General features: G+C 45.0%; 1 protein-coding gene across 1 annotated transcript; it reads right to left on the reverse strand.

Moving 5' to 3' along the window:
- Positions 1–12,921: 12,921 nt before the first annotated feature.
- Positions 12,922–17,119, reverse strand: LOC307064150 (protein FAM170A-like; the record flags this gene model as incomplete). The annotated part of the gene is made up of 3 exons (XM_079720636.1): positions 12,922–13,772; positions 14,582–14,722; positions 17,050–17,119. The coding sequence occupies 3 exons, from the start codon at positions 17,117–17,119 to the stop codon at positions 12,922–12,924; spliced, it is 1,062 nt and encodes a 353-aa protein (XP_079576762.1).
- Between the last annotated feature and the right edge of the window lie 51 nt (positions 17,120–17,170).

Here is a 17,170-nt window from a genome sequence, read left to right on the forward strand (position 1 = left end):
CCGTGATTTGGGAATCAGCATCAGTCAAGGCCACAGAAGTTTGCCTGTTATGTGGGGAACAATGGCCCACCATGATTGTATAGAGGTGATTGTCCTCTGGTGGTGGCTGGGATCCCAGGGGCATGATGCTTCCCTAGCAAGGCTGAGGAGATTGCCATTGGTCAGGGAATGCCATTGGTCAGGTGAGGGAATGAAGCACTGTGTTCTGTGCCTTGGGGATTTGCATTCAGGAATGGAGGATATTGGATGTTCTGTACAGTCTCTATAGAAGAGCATGGAGCTCCCAGGGGTTATTACCCAAAATCAGATCATGGGGGAAGCCCAGGTCATGGAGTCACCAATATCAGGTCCAAGGTGACCCTGGAAAATCTGAGATGGAGGCTTCTCTAAGTAGTAGGATTTGTTGACTTGAGAAATGAAGACCTGAGTCTTGGGCCCTCCTCATTAGCAGCCAATAATTCCAAGCCATCTAGGGCTTCTGTAATAGTGGCCACATGAGTAACCAGAGGGAATAAGAAGGTCCTATGGTCTGCAGATAATCCCTTGAGAATAACTGCCTTGTGTCTGCATCAAAAGGAGTGTGCTCAAAGCTGGCTAGGGCTTCCCATCCACTGGTTCTGAATTAACTTTAACTTAGGCTGAGATGCACGAATTGGCTGTTCTATCTTGTGATTCCCCCAAATAATATATAATGGGATCCACTAGACTTGTGGAAATGAGTGTGTAATTGTGTTCAATTCTAAAATTTCTATTTGATTCTTGGTATCTTTAAAAAAAATTTTCCTTTGCTGAGACTTTCTATTTATCTGCTGAGACTCTAATTTTTTGTTTGTTTCAAGTGTGTTTGTAATTGTTTGTTGAAGGATTTAGAAATCTTTGTCAGATAAATCTAACATCTCTGTCTTCTGGGTATGGGCATCTACTGATTGTCTTCTTTCATTCATTTGGAGATCTTACTGGTTTTTGGTATGAGTGATTTTTAGTTGAAACCTGGACATTTGAGGTATTATGTTATGAGACTCTAGATCTTATTTAAACCTTCTATTTTAGCTAGCTCCCTCTGACACTGGTCCAACAGGGGAAGAGAGAGGTGCCATGTCCTTTTTTTCTTTTTTCTTTTTGGCCATGCCGTGGCATGCGGGATCTTAGTTCCCCTGACCAGGGATTGAACCCGTGCCAACTGCAGTGGAAGCTCGGAGTCTTAACCACTGGACTGCCAGGGAAGTCCCAGAGAGGTGCCATGTCTTTCCTGCTAGGTGGGAATGAAAGTTCAGGCTCTCTACTCAGTTCCATTGACACCTGGTGGGTGTTACTACTGCTGTGCAGGGGTGGAGGGTTGGTTCCCAACCAGGCCTCCATTGACATCTCCCCAGCTGGGCAAATTAAGAGTGCCCTGCTGCTCCCCTGGCATTGGGTGTGCGTGGCCTCATTACCTCTGGATAGTAAAGTCCTGATTCTCCATTAGACCTGCTCAGAATCACCTCTATTGGAGAGAGGTGCTCATTACTGCCAGGTGGTAGTGGAAGTCCAGGTTCCTCACTTGGTCCCCAGTGACACTGCGGTGAGAGCAGGACATTCATTAGCTGCATTGGGATGAAAGTACCAGCTCCCTTCCTGACACCACAGCATAGGGAGGAATTGGGGCCCCTTGTTACAGCCTGGCAATGGGGGAAGGCTAAGCTCCCCGTTCAGCCTCTGCTGCTGGGGGTGGGGCCACAGTTTTGCCTCTGGTGTTTGGATAGACTAGAGCGGTGATTGTCTAAAAGTTGTCTGTCTTGCTAGGCTTCTCCTTTCCTGGTCCTTTGGTTAGACACAGCAGGCTTCTGTTGAGGTCTCTTGAGGGAGGGGAGGGAATTTTTCTGGGCCCTTAGGTGTTTCCAGGTTAGTGGCTTCTTCAACTTCAAGTCTGGCATATATGAAGCAAAAAACAAACAGACAAAAGGGGGAAAAAAACAAAGCAAGAGAAAGCAAATGAAACCCAGGGAACTCACGGCCATGTCATTCTTCAGGTCCTGAGCCAGTCTGCCTTCTTCTCTCAACCTTACAGTTTTCTTATGGCTTATTTTGTTTGTTTGTTTATTGGTTTTTTTAACTGAAGTAGAGTTGATTTACAATATTGTGTTAGTTTCAGGTGTACAGCAAAGTGATTCACACACACACACACACACACATATATATTTATTTATTTATCTAGCTGAATATATATAAAAGAATATATATAAAGATCCTTTTCTCTTAAAGGTTGTTAAGATATTGACTATAGTTCCCTGTGCTATACAGTAGGTCATTGTTGGTTATCCATTTTATATATAGTGGTGTGTATATGTTAATCCTAACCTCTTAATTTATCCCTCCCCCCCAACTTTCTCCTTTGATAACCATAAGATTGTTTTCTATGTCTGTGAGTCTACCTCTGTTGAGTAGATAATTTCATTTGTATCACTTTTTTAGGTTCCACATTTAAGTGATATCATATGATGGTTGTCTTTGTCTGGCTCACTTCACTTGGTATGATAATCTCTAGTTCCATCCATGTTGCTGCAAAATGTTTTTTAAAATATATAAGGTCCTGGGGATTTTTTTTTTTTTTTTTTTTTTTTTTTGTGGTACGCGGGCCTCTCACCGTTGTGGCCTCTCCCGTTGTGGAGCACAGGCTCCGGACGCGCAGGCTCAGCGGCCATGGCTCACGGGCCTAGCCACTCTGCGGCATGTGGGATCTTCCCGGACCGGGGCACGAACCTGTGTCCCCTGCATCGGCAGGCGGACTCTCAACCACTGCGCCACCAGAGAAGCCCAGTCCTGGGTTTTTAGTTGTACTTAGAGGGAAAAGTAGGGAGCAGAGTGTCTATTCTACCTTCCCTGAAGCAAAGTTCTTCCTTCACTTGCTTTTGAAAGAAAGGAAATTTTTTTCACATTAATATATTTTCCAAAAGGTACTTTATTTATTTATTCATTCATTCATTCATTCATTATTTGGCCATGCCACGGGGCTTGCAGGATCTTAGTTCCAGACCAGGGATCAAACTCAGGCCCCAGCAGTGAAAGTACTGAGTTCTAACCACTGGACTGCCAGGGAATTCCCAAAAGGTACTTTTCTAAAGCTTATTTTCACACTTAATATTATATTGCTAGGACCCATCCACATTGTGTGTAGCTGCATTCCAGGCTTGGATGATTTCCAGTGCCGACTCGTGGTCAGTGCCCTGTACTGCCAGTGTAAGGCTGCCAGGTTCATTTAACTGGCCACCTTGCCCAGTCCTCGCAGCCATGGGCCCTCCAGAGATGATCCATGACCACACAGCACAAACCCCATCGGTGGTGTTTTCGTGGTCGCTCATTCCCCTTTTCCTTCAAAGATGGAGATCTGGGGAACCTTGGGTGCCCACAGTGTTAAAGATGCAATAAGCCATGAATGTGGTCACTGGGGTGTTTGGAAATGACTTAGAAGGGTCGGGCCTTCCCAGTAAGGCCTGGAGAATCTTCTAAATTCTCTCAAAGAAAACTGCCAAAAGATGATAAGTGTTGCTTTACTGGGAAATTAAGCTACAGTTTGGCTGGTTTTATGATCCCTAACAAAAATCAGGGAAGCTCTATTTTTTTGTGTGTGTGTGGTACGCGGGCCTCTCACTGTCGTGGCCTCTCCCGTTGCGGAGCACAGGCTCCAGATGCACAGACTCAGCGGCCATGGCTCACGGGCCCAGCCGCTCCGCGGCATGTGGGATCCTCCCGGACCAGGGCACGAACTCGTGTTCCCTGCATCGGCAGGCAGACTCTCAACCACTGCACCACCAGGGAAGCCCAGGGAGGCTCTATTTTTAAAGGAGTAAAGATATGTGTGCATATATATATATATATATATATATATATATATATATATATATGTATATATATGTATATATGTTTTCTGTTTGATTTTAAATGCACAAAAAAGTAGTTAAGCTCAGTATTGGCTTATAAATCATGAAATGTAACCTGGCCCATCCACACTAAAGACCATTTAAAAGTACCTGGTTATGAACCTATTTCTACTTCTCTAAACACAGACCCCCTGTATCAAGACTCCTCAGGTCATATCTATACCTTCTAGAGTTCATCACAAGTTTATAGCCCTCCTGGAATTTAGATGTTCAAAATCTGATTAACACCTTTTGCTTGTGAGTCTAAACTCTAAATGCTCTTTTACCTCTATTATCCAGAAGCAAAATGATGCAGGTGTTACAAGTCAGACAGAACTGGGATTCACTCCTTGATCTACTGCTTTCTACCACATGATCTTGGGCAAATTTCTGAGTCTGTTTCCTTGTCTGTAAAATGGGGATAAAATCAGTACCTGTTTCCTAGGGTTGTTGTGGGGATTGCTTGAGAGAAAATATCTGTAAAATGTCAGCACAGTATTAGCACAATTAATTTATCACAATGCCCGACATATAGATGTTAGTTGTCATAAAGGAAAACTCCAACCATCATAAATTTTGAGAGATCTAATTGGCTTTATTCAACAATTCATGAAGCAATTCACGAATCGGGCAGTCTCCAGTCTAGCAGATAGAAAGGAGCTCCGAAGAACCGTACAAGGTGAGAGATTTTTATAGACCAAAGTAAACAGGAACAAGGAAGTTATCCTGGGCATTTGCTGATTGGTAAAAGCAGGGCTATTCCCTTGTATGGAGCAAAGGAATGTCTTGGAGCAGGTTAGCTAACTTGTGCTGAGCAGGCAAGCACTAATTGGGTGACCTGACCTTTCCTTTTATGGGAGAGCTGAACATAGAAAAGTAGCATGAACCACTCCATCTTGGGCCTAATCAGGTTACTTTAACAGTTGTTAAGTCAAAACAGGTTGTTGGGAAGGTTAAATGGTATATAAATAATAAAAACATCTAGGACAATGCTAGATGCATATGTATATTCTATTTCTTTAGAGCAGTGGCTTTCAATAGCAGGTCGTTAGAGCCTCTTGGAGAGCTTTAAAAACATCAAGATGCCTGTGCCATATTCCAGGCCAATTACCTCAGAATCTCTGGGGGTTGGGCCCAGGCATCATTACTTTTTGAAGCGCCCCAGGTGTGGTGGGCAGAGCAATGGCCTCCCAGAGAAGGCCATGTCTTAATCCCCGGAACCTGTGACCTGTTTTCTGGATGTATGTTACCCAGCAGAAGGGAATCAAGGCAGCAGATGGAATTAAGGTTGCTCATCAACTGACCTTAAAATAGGCAGAATATTCTGGATTATCCAAGTGGATCCAGTATTCACAGGGGCTTTAAATGTGACAGTGGGAGGCAGATGAGTCAGTGTCAGAGACTCTGTCAGGCCTTGACGCTCATGAAGACAGAGAGAAAGGGGCCCCGAGCCAAAGGAATGAGGCAGCATCTAGAGGCTGGGAAAGACAAGAAAATGGATTCCCTATAGAGCGTCCAGAAAGACCACAGCCTTGCTGACACTTCAATTTGAGCGCAGTGAGAGCCCCGGACTTCTGACCTCCAGAACTGTAAGGTAATACATTTCTGTTATTTTAGGCCTCCAAGTGTGTGGTAATTTTTACAACAGCAACAAGAAACTGATACATGCAACCAAAGTTAAGAACCACTGCAAAAAGCAAACAAACGAAAAGCCCCACTGCTGCAGGGTTTCTGTGGACTCTCAGCCGTCATTTGCCGAAATCTTTCTAGGAGTGTGGCTTTGCCTGAGAGGAAGGGGCTTGTCTCGACTGTTTCGCTGTTTCCGGTTCTTCTTTTTTATTTCTAAATTTTAAAACTTGAGATATGATTTATGTATAATATGGGAATTCCCTGGTGGTCCAGTGGTTAGGACTTTGCACTTTCCCTGCTGAGGCTGTGGGTTAGGGAACTAAGATCCCGCATGCTACATGACCAAAACAAAACAAACAAACAAAAAATTATGTGTAATATCGTGTAAGTTTAAGGTGTATGTGTCGATTTGATACAATTATATGAGGCAATTTGATTACCACCATAGTTTTAGCTAACATCTGTATCATGTCACATACTCAGCATTTCTTTTTTTGTGCTAAGAACAATTCAGATCTAGTCTCTTAGGAACTTTCATGTAATACGGAATTGTTGACTATAATCCCTGTACTGTGTATTAGAGCACCAGAGCTTATTCAGCTTCTACTTCCAGGATTATACCCTTTAACATCTCCCAGATTCCCCCACCCACTAGCCCTTGGTAACCACCATTCTACTCTTTTTTTTTTTTAATAAGTTTGGCTTTTTTAGAGTGCAGATGTAAGTGATATCATATATTATAATATTTGTCTTTGGCTTATTTCACTCAGCATAATGCCCTCAAGATCCATCCATGTTGTTGAAATGGCAGGATTTCCTTATTTCTCTTGGCTGAGTAATATTCCATTGTGTGTTTGTATACATAGTATATAAGGTATATGTGTGTATCTCATCTTCTTTATCCATTGGCGGACACTTAGGTTGCTTTCATATCCTGGCTATTGTGAATAATGCTGCAATAAGCATGAGAGTACAGATATGTTTTTGATACCCTGTTTTCATTTCCTTTGGATCTATACCTAGAAGTGGGATTGCTGGATCATATGGTAGTTCTATATTTATTTTTTTGAGAAAACTCCCTACTGTTTTCCATAGTGGCTGCACCAATTTACATTCCTACCAAGAGTGTAAGAGCGTTCCCTTATCTCTACATCTTTGCCAACATTTATTATCTCTTGTCTCCTTGGTGATAGCCATTTTAACAGGTATAAGGTGATACCTCCTTGTGATTTCGATTTGCATTTCCCTGATGATTAGTGATGAGCACCTTTTCATGTGCCTCTTGGCCACCTCAGATGTCTTCTTTGGACATTTGGGAAAATGTCTATTCAGTTCCTCTACCCATTTTTTAAATTGGATTGTTTGTTTTCTTGTTATGGAGTTGTATGATTTTTTAAATATATTTTGGATATTAACCCCTTATCTGATATATGGTTTGTAAATGTTTTCTCCTACTCCATAGGTTGTTTTTTCATTTTGTTGATGGTTTCTTTTGCTGTGCAGAAGCTTTTTATTTTATTTTATTTTAACATTTTTATTTATTTATTTTTGGCTGTGTTGGATCTTCGTTGCTGCACGCAGGCTTTTCTCTGGTTGCGGCAAACGGGGGCTACTCTTCGTTGTGGTGCGCGGGCTTCTCATTGCGGCAGCTTCTCTTGTTGTGGAGCACAGGCTCTGGGCACGCACGCTTCAGTAGTTGTGGCACACAGGCTCAGTAGTTGTGACTCGTGGGCTCTAGAGTGCAGGCTCAGTAGTTGTGGTGCACGGGCTTAGCTGCTCCACAGCATGTGGGATCTTCCCGGACCAGGGCTCAAACCCGTGTCCCCTGCATTGGCAGGCGGATTCTTAACCACTGCGCCACTAGGGAAGCCCCTATGCAGAAGCTTTTTAATTTGATGTAGTCCCACTTCTTGATTTTTGCCTTTGTTTTTTGTGCTTTTGGTGTCCTCTCCAAAAAAATCGTTGCCAAGATTAATGTCAAGGACCTTCTGCCCTGTGTTTTCTTCTAGGAGTTTTACAGTATCAGATCTTATGTTTAAGTCTTTAATCCTACATACAAACAAGTTCCATTCCAAGAGCACGTTCATAAAGTCCAATTTGTTTGTAAGTCTAACAAATTAGCCAAAGGTACCCAACTAACACAATCAGCTATACAGTACTGTACTGTAATAGGTTTCTAATACTTTTCACGCAAATAATACATAAAAGAAAAACACAAAAAATAAAACATTTAAAATCTTACAATGCAGTACCTTGAAAAGTACAGTAGTACAGTACAACAGCGGGCATCCAGGGGCTGGCATCGAGGGAACAGACAAGAAGAGTTACTGACTGAAGGAGGGAGAGGAGGTGGGAGATGGTAGAGCTGAAGGATTGTCAGCAATAGGAGATGGAGGGCAAGCTGCAAGTTCACTCACGCCTGACTTTGATGGCACAGGTTCTGGTTTCTTGTTGGATTCAATTCTATCTACCCTCTTGAAAAAACAATCCAGTGATGTCTGAGTAGTAGCTTTTTTTTTCTCATCATAGATGACACGGTAGCACTGGATTGCATTCTGAACGGCTGCTGCAACCTTCGTATGCCGTTCTACATTGGGGTCCTGTGCCTCAAAAACTAACAGGGCCTCCTCAAATAAAGAAAATCCCCTTGCCATTTTCTGTGTCATGAATCTCTTCGGTTCTTCAGTTACTTCTTCTTCCTCTTGTCTCTCTTTGTCCTTTCTCTGGGCACATTCCCATCTTTGAAAGTTCACAGCTTGAAGGTTCATCTGTAGGGGACTTAACAGTATTTCAAGTTTATTTTGGTGAGTTATGTAAGGTGAGGATCCAATTTCATTTTTTTGCATGTTTTTGAAACACCATTTGTTGAAGGGATTATCCTTTCCCCACTCAGTGTTCTGACCCCCTGTCAAGTAGTTGACTGTACATGCAGGGGTTTATTTTTGAGCTCTCTATTCAATTCCATTGGTTTATGTGTCTGTTTTTTATGCTAGCACCATACTGATATAATTCTTATAGCTTTGTAGAATAGTTTGAAATGAGGAAGCGTGATACCTCCAGTTTTCTTCTTTCTCAGGGTTGCTTTGGCTATTCAGAGTCTTATGAGGTTCCATAAAAATTTTAAGATTGTTGTTTGTATTTTTGTGAAATATACCATTGGAATTTTGATAGAATTGCATGAAATCTATAGATGGCTTTGGGTGGTATGGACACTTTAACAATATTATTTCTTCTGATCCATGAACACATTATCTCTTTCCATTTTTCACATTGTCTTCAATTTCTTTTATCAAAGTCTTGGGTTTTCGCTGTCCAGCTCTTTCATTTCCTTAAATTTATTCGTAGGTATTGTTTTTGATACTGTTGTAACTGGGATAATTTTCTTTATTTCTTATTCACATATTTCAATGTTAGTATATAGAAACATAACTGACTTTTTAATATTATTTATTGAAGTATAGTTGATTTACAATATTGTGTTAGTTTCAGGTGTACAGCAAAGTGATTTTGTTTTCTTTATATAGACAGAGATAGATACATGTATGTGTGTGTCTATTTCTTGGATTCATTTCCATTCTAGGTTATTACAAGATGTTGAATACAGTTCCCTGTTCTATACAGTGAATACTTATTTATCTATTTATTTATGGTAGTGTGTATCGGTTAATTCCATCCTCCTAATTTTTCCCTGCCCCCTTCCCCTTTGGTAACCATAAGTTTGTTTTCCATGCCTGTGAGTCTGTTTCTGCTTCATAAATAAGTTCATTTGTACTGTTTTTTTTTTAAGATTCCACATATAAGCGATCTCATATAATATAATAAGTACAAATAAATACAGTAAATACATTGCAACTGCCAAGGTCCCTGGGGCAGCAAGTGGGCTCACTGCTTAGTAAAGAAGCATCCTCAGTTTGATAGAATCATATGGGAGCCTTGCATTTGGTTAGCAGTTCTACATTCTTGAGGTACTAATATTTTCAGGGTGTGGGAGGGTATCAAGCTCTGAAAATACCCTTGGAGAGATTTGCTTATTAAGTTTGGCTTTTTCAATCTCCCTACTACTTCTTTACTAAACACCAGGCGGTTTCCTTCACTTTTCAGAACCATGGTGTTTTTCCCTTGTTTAATGAACTTTGAAATACTTTTGGATGAGCTATTAAGTTTGGGAAAAAGTAAACATCTCTTTAAAATAAGGAAGATAATAACAATGACAAGTAGAAAAAGCTCTAAAACAGAGAATATCCTCCATTCTAGCCAATGACTGGGAGTGGAAGGTTCGTGCTCACCGTCCAGGACGTAGAAATAAAAGCTGAGGAGGCGCTGAGGCGTCTCCTGGATCTCTATGAGCCTCCATCATTTCTGATGAGTAGGGTTGACAGATAAAATATAGGCTGTTTAGTTAAATATGAAAGTCAGAAAAACAACGAGTACATTTTGAAGATAAGTATGCCCCAAATAGTACATAGGATCTACTTATACTAAAAATAATGACTTATTATTCATGTGAAGTTCAAGTTTAACTGGGTATCCTGTATTTTTATTTACTAAATCTGACAGCCCTACTGATGATCCACAATGGAGGCAGTTGAGGAGCGGTACATGCTGGCTCTCGGACAGTCAGAAATGGCTTCAGCAGATCCAGGTACAGTATGAAATTCTTTTCGGATGTAGCTCAGAAGCCATGGCCAGCCCTTGACTGCAAGTACTGCCTCGGGTTTCCCTGGGGTGGGGTAAACCTTCCTCTTAATGGCCTTTTGGTAAGTCTAGAAGACCATATCCAAGGGGAGCCCCAAAGTCAGTTTCATCCTCACAACCATGTTTCCAATTCCTGGAATTGGCTGCATGTGACTCACAAGAGCTGAGGAGGTTTGTGGAAATTGGGAGTGTCATAGCTTGAACCCTTTGTAGGTAAAGTTTTGCTGTTGTGAGAGTTTTAACAGGAGCAATGTGAAAGACTCCAGGTCCCCAGGTAGATAGAAATAATCCTGTTCTACTTCTGTGTATGTGACAAGTCTCGAATAGTTCAGAGAGCAAGTATCTGGTCTTAGAAAGACTGATCCAAGCTTGGATGTTTCTGGTGACAAGGCAAGGTCCTGAGTTTCAAGTTCACCTTTTATGGTTGAGGAGACAATAAGGTGGTCAGAAGGGCAATCATGGAGGAGACCTTGGCTTCATCCATTGTGCAGGCTTGTATATGTGGTTCTATGTAGATTGTGTTTCAAAGGTGGAGCTTGTTTACAACTATGAACATTCTCCGATGTGCTTTTTGGACCTTCATTCCCAGAGCGAGAGCAGTGCCGAGGCTCTAGAAATGCCCTGGATATTCTGAGCTGTCAGTGGCATTTCCCAGGTACTGTTCCCTTGGTGTCGCTCCTTGAAATGTCCAAAGGGATTATCATGTGTCTTGTGGCGGGTCCTAGCATTGTGAAAGGAAGCTGCTGCCCCTGGCTCAGAGGATTTCGGCTGTGGTGGGAGGAGTAGTAGTACTACGACTCTAAATTGTATCACAGCATATCTCTTCCATCTTGAGAGTGGGGTTGGGGGGTTATGAAGGGGGGCTTTTATTGTACTTTTATACATTGTACCCTTGAAACTAATTCAATTTTTTAAAATTAATTAATTTATTTTGGGCTGCATTGGGTCTTTGTTGCTGCTAGCGGGCGTTCTCTAGTTGCAGTGAGCGGGGGCTACTCTTGGCTGTGGTGCACGGGCTTCTCTTGTTGCGGAGCATGGGCTCTAGGCACGCAGGCTTCCGTAGTTGTGGCACGTGGGCTCGGTAGATGTGGCACACGGGCTCTAGAGCGCAGGCTCAGTAGTTGTGGCGCGCGGGCTTAGTTACTCCGTGGCACGTGGGATCTTCCCAGACCAGGGCTCGAACCCATGTCCCCTGCATTCGCAGGCATATTCTTAACCACTGCTCCACCAGGGAAGCCCGATAATTCCGTTTTTTATAAAGAGAAGATTCCTAATATTATTCCAAAATTTTAAAAATATGTAGTTGGATAGCACTATGAAAAATTAACTGATATATTCTTTTATTATTTCTCTTTGCTCCCTGGGTTTTTCTCCCCATCCAGTCAGCTAGGCACTGTGAGTTCACTGCATTAGGAAGGTAAAGACTCAGCAGAAATGAGGGAGAAAAAAAGAAAATTCTCAGCTTTGGAATGTTCACAGCGGAGGCCACAGTAGAACAGGTGAGAATTCTGTGAACAAAAAATAAATGTCGTCTCAAATGGAGAAAAGTATTCTCTGCACTGGGAGGCAACAGAGGGAGGGAGGGAAGGACTGAAGGAGAGAGATCAGTGTGGCCAGGGACCTGGAGACTGTGCTTGAGGACGATATGCCCAGGAAGAGAATCAGAATCTGGAGAAGATTCAGCCTGCACGTGATCATTGCCTCCAGCCAGCACCCTCATCTCAGACGTTAGGAAATTCAGAGAGAGAGTGGGAGTACGTCAGGAGGGCCACGCGCATAGTCTGTGTGGCAGGGGTTGTGGCCATTCCCTATTTGTGAGGAGTCCCCAGCAATTTGCAGGCCTCTTCTGGAAAATGCTGGCGGACGTCTCTAGTGCTTATGTGAAAGCTTGTTCACAAACCTTGAAAGATACAGATGTAGATGACAGATAGATGCATAGATAGAAAAATGTAATTAAATAAAACCTCCAGGAAAGGTTTGGAAAATGCCCTTTATTGCATAGGACGCTTCTATTGTCATATGATGTTAGACTGAGTGCCGGTCCCTTCATCCTCCTTCAGACCACGGCATTCTGGCTGCTACTATCCCGAGGGTCCTTTCTTCTCCCTGGAAGGGATAAAACAAATGAGGTAGAACAGGAAGAGACAAGAAGCACTCCAAGCTCTGCTGGTCAGGGTTACCCTCCAGCGTTGCCTTAATGCTCAGAGCCACACACACCACAGTGAGCTTGGCTCCAGATCAACTACCACGCAGCGAAGGTTCTGGAACATTTCCATATCTCGGGGGACCTCATTTCCACGTGACTCTCTTTCATATTCCCCTTTGTCACAGAAGGCTAGGTCCAGTGGTCAGGGTGAGATCTCGGCTCAGGCCCAAGGCTCTCAGACCTCAAAGTTCTGGTCCTGCAAGGGCCCCTGTCCTCTCTTCAGACCACTCTTGGCTCTCTCTGCCGAGAAGGAGCTGCTGGCAGTACGTCCTCTAAGAGTTGAGGTCCATCGTGCAGACCCTGAGAAAACTCCTAGGAAAAGGCTCCACCTTCTTGTTTAAGTCAACAGAGGTCAATGCCTTTGTTAGTGCTGGGTGTGTCCCATTTGATGCAACTGCAGAGCCATTAGGTCAACCAGCACATGTGTGCGGCCCCTTCCCTTAGACTCCTCTGGGCCCTCGTGACATAGGCTCAGAAGACTGCCAGCATCAAGCCTTACCTCTTCCAAGGGACGGCCACACCATCTTCCAGGATCTTCTGTCCCATGAATCTCAGTTGCTGTGTGGAACTCAAAGGAGAGAAAAGACCCTGCCTGCGGGGTCTCTTTGGGCTGGGGCCTTCCCCCGTGGGCTGCGCTCCCTCATTCTCCTTTTCTTCTTGCTTCTCTTCCTCCTCCTCCTCCTCCTCCTCCTCCTCGTTCTCCTCCTCCTCCTCCACGTCCTCCTCCTCAGGGGTGCTCTCGGATTCCACATTGCCCATCAGCTGGGCCATGGTGAGATGAAAGACACGGCAGCTGAAGCCCTCCAGGACGCCGAACTTCACGTGCTGTTGGAGGATCTCCAAGGTGGGGAAGACCCGGCAGCAGGCCATGCACCTGAAGCCGGTCTCCATGGTCACCATCCAGTCCGCTGTCTTGGCGCTGGGTCTCTCCTCGACGGCAGGTGGCCCTGATGGGCTGCCTGGCTCTGCCCTTTCCTCATCCTCTTTCTCCTCCCCAGTGGGCTCACTGTCAGACAGGAGGCTTTCGGTGGACACATCAGAAGAGGGGTCAGTGGCTACTGCGCACACATCCTCAGGAAGGGTCACTTCTTCTATCCTCAGCTGCTTTTCAGGCAACTCCAAGGGTTTCTTAGTCTTCCAGGAGACAGCGACACCCTTGTTCACTTGTACCTGCATGTAGTATATTTTCATGCCCCTTTCCTCTTTGTCTGGGTGCAGATCGTTCTTACAGGGTGAAGAGGGTGAGGAGGAGACACAGTGTGATGGGGGAGCGGTCTCTCCTTCTTCCTGATCCTGGGCTAGGGGTGCTCTAGGCTGGGCAGTGTCTCGATGAAATCTCCGGATTCCTGAAAAAGGAAATTAAAAACATAATAACATGCATGGGCCATGCCGGAAGCTGAGGGAGCAGGTGTGGTAGACGAGAGAGGGACATTTGCACGACATAGCTATGTTGTGAGCTTGGTGTCTGTTGGCCGTAGGACGGAGTGGTGTATCTGGTGTCATCTGTGGGCTTTTCATGTGCGTGGGGGGGGTATACTGGAGCGGTGTCTGTATACAGGGGTGTGGAGTATGGTGGTGAGGGCTGTGGTATGTGAGGGATGCGGCTGGATGCGTGTACGACGAGGAGTGTGAGTTTGGGAATATCGGTGGTGCATTCCTTGTGGAGTGGGGCTGTGGTGCAGGAGAAGAGCACTGTGGATCACGTGCTTGGGGTTGATGTGCACTGAGAAGGGCTGTGCCTGGAGGGCCCGTGTATGTGTGAGCTGTGTGGACCTGAGCTGGATGGTCCTGCTCTCATGCTGGAGGTGTATGATGCAGAACTCTGTCCTTCTCTGGAAGCAAAGGCAAAGACAAAGCCTACATTTTCCTCTGAAGATGCTTAATCTGGTCCCTCTTCCCTCCACCTCAAGCCCAGACCTTTCCGGCCCCTGCCCCTTGACTTCCCCACCATGGTAGTAGCAGTATTCACACACACAACACCCCCAGACTCAGCTGGCATCCACGCCCTCGGAACAGCTCAGCCACCCTGCCCAGGCTCTTCCACAGAGCCCTCAGCACCTCTGATGACCCTGGATTTCCTCAGCCTCCCTGGGATCTGTGTGCCTCCTGCCTCACAGCCAAGCACCCCCTCACCTGAGGAGCCCCGCGCCCTTACCAGCGTAGATGAGCTTGCGCGGAGTAGAAGTACAGAAGAAGTATTTAGGGGCAGAGGAGACCTCCCCTGCCCCTGGGCTGCAGCCTTGGGCCACCACAGTGGATCCAAGCCGAGGGGGATCCTCTTGTGACTTCGAGATTCCTGAGGGAGGAATGAAAGGCTCAGGGTGGGTTCATCAGTCCTCTGTCCACAAATATTTACTGAGTGTGTGACACGTGTCAGGTGCAGTGAATACACACAGTTGAGAGTGTGGTTCCCAGTGGATACTCCAGGATTTAATTCCAATCAATACTTATTCTCTCACTGTCTAGTTGGTAATGTAGGCCTCGGTGGTGACTGTGAGTGTGTGGGAAGAGTGAGTGATGTGTATCAGTTAAGTCTGTGGTAAGTGTGGGGTTGGCATGGGGAGCACAGTGCAGATGTGTCTATCTGTGTCTGTGGCCTTTGTGTGCATGGTTTCTGTTCACAAGTCAGGAATTCTGGGACATGTAACTTTTCCTCATTACATGGTGTGGCTTGTATTTATGGTGTGTGTTCATTCATTCATTCACCAAGATTCAGTAAGCAGCTACTCCTGTGTATCCGGCACTCTTCCATTGTTGTAGTCTTTGGTAACGCTGCACATTCTAGTAGGGGAAGACACACACTAAACAAAACTACAATAAATATATAATACATCAGCTGGTGGTAAGTATATAAGGGTTGCCAGACTTAGCAAACAAGAATACAAGGCACCCAGTTAAATTTCAGTTTCAGATAAACCCAGAATAATTTTTTAGTGTCAGTATTCCCATGCAGTATTTGGTCTTACTTATTTTTAGTGTAAGTATGGCCCATACAATATGTGGGACATACTGATACTGAAAAATTACTTGTTGTTTATCTGGAATTCAAATTGAACTGGATAGACCATATTTTCTCTGGCAATCCTGACATGGGTTACTGAGACTGTGGTTTACTGTGGTTTGTACAAAGCGGGTCTGGCATTACTCAAGAATGTGTTATAAGTGTGGTGTGTATGACACGTGACTGGTTCTTATAGAGGATTTTAGAGATGGCTGAAGTTAGCTGTGTTTGTGCGAGAGTTGAGGAGACACATATATATATAGTGTGTGTGTGTGTGTCATATATATATAGTGTGTGTGTCTATATACATATCTCATCTCCAGCGTTTGGTGTTGCAGGAGAGGATTGTGATACAGGTGGGTTGTATGAGAACGTAGTACAGAAGGGATGCATGTATATACCTCCATGTGCTGTGTGTGGTTTAATAAGGAAGTTATATGTGGGGTGTGTGATATTTTTGCTGTATCAGAGTGTACATGGGTGTATGAGTTACTGTCTCATAAAACACCCCTAACAAGAATTCTGTATACACTCTTACGTACACCGAGTGTCAGCCAGGTCCAGGCAGGGTGACAAGAACTTTACCACGCAGACTTTATATCTGGTAAGCACTCTACCCCCATTCATCCTGCACTTCTCAGCACTACCCCCCACCCACACACACACACTCACACACACACACACAGAGGAACATAGAGCAAAATATTCTGAATGGTCAGGGGCAGTCATTGCCTTCCCCAGCCTGTCCCAGGCACTGCCTGAAAATCTGCCTGCTGTCTAGAGCTCCATTCCCAGGGCCCATCCTACAGTCTCCAGGGCCCTGGGCCTGGTAGGAGCTTCTGGGCTCTAATCTGGGGCAGAGGCCTCTAGCTGGAGCTCTGGGGTGACCACCCCTCTCCCAGGGCAAGCTACTCGCCTACATTTAATGCACGCAGGCACCCCGTGGCCTGTGGCTCTCAGAGCTCCCCGCAGGACACTGAGGCCATTTCTCACCCCTGCCCATGCGGTCTCAGTCTCTGGAAAACCCTTCCCTTCCCTTGATCTCCTTTGGGAAATTCTTCCTGTTGAAGGAATAAAACCTCCTTGCTTTCAATATGACACCATCCCTAGACAAACAATCTTCTTTCGAAGTGCATTCCACTTGTCAAGATATTTTTCAACAGGGCCTTCAACTCATGGGGCTTCTCTTTCCACTTTGGTAAAAGAGGCCAAGCAACTCATGGGTCTCCCTCAGCATCCTTGCATCCTTCACATCCCCCACCTCATGACCCCAGGGAAAGATCCAAGAGAATAAGAGAGAAATCGGGGGCTGAGAAAAGCTGCACCTCTAGGTCTGTGCAAGCAGGATGCAGCCTGCTGTGAGTCCGACAAAGCTCCAGGCCCGGCTGCCCCAGGAGAGAGTCCTCAGACCAGCGGAGCTGACCTCCCATCTCGCAGGGGGCATCTGGCCGTTCTGTGCCATCTCACACCACAGGGACCCTCCGGATAGATACGGCAGCATCAGTGAGACAAGGTCTCTCGCTCCCTGCTTCACAGGTGACACGTTCTCAGTCCCCCGCTTCCTAGAGAAGGTTCAGTTTGGCAGAAACCCATGTGCCCCAGACAAGTTGCCCCCCACATACCTCCTCCGTTCTCGGCAGTTTCCTGGGACTCTTCATTTTCCAGATGTTTCCTCTTTTGTCGCCGTTCCATCGTCCCAACTAGAAGTCTCCCTTAGAAGATGCCTCAAGAGATGTCCAACTC

Source organism: Hyperoodon ampullatus, assembly GCF_949752795.1.
Source record: "Hyperoodon ampullatus genome assembly, chromosome: 15".
In the NCBI taxonomy this organism is placed as follows: domain Eukaryota; kingdom Metazoa; phylum Chordata; class Mammalia; order Artiodactyla; family Ziphiidae; genus Hyperoodon; species Hyperoodon ampullatus.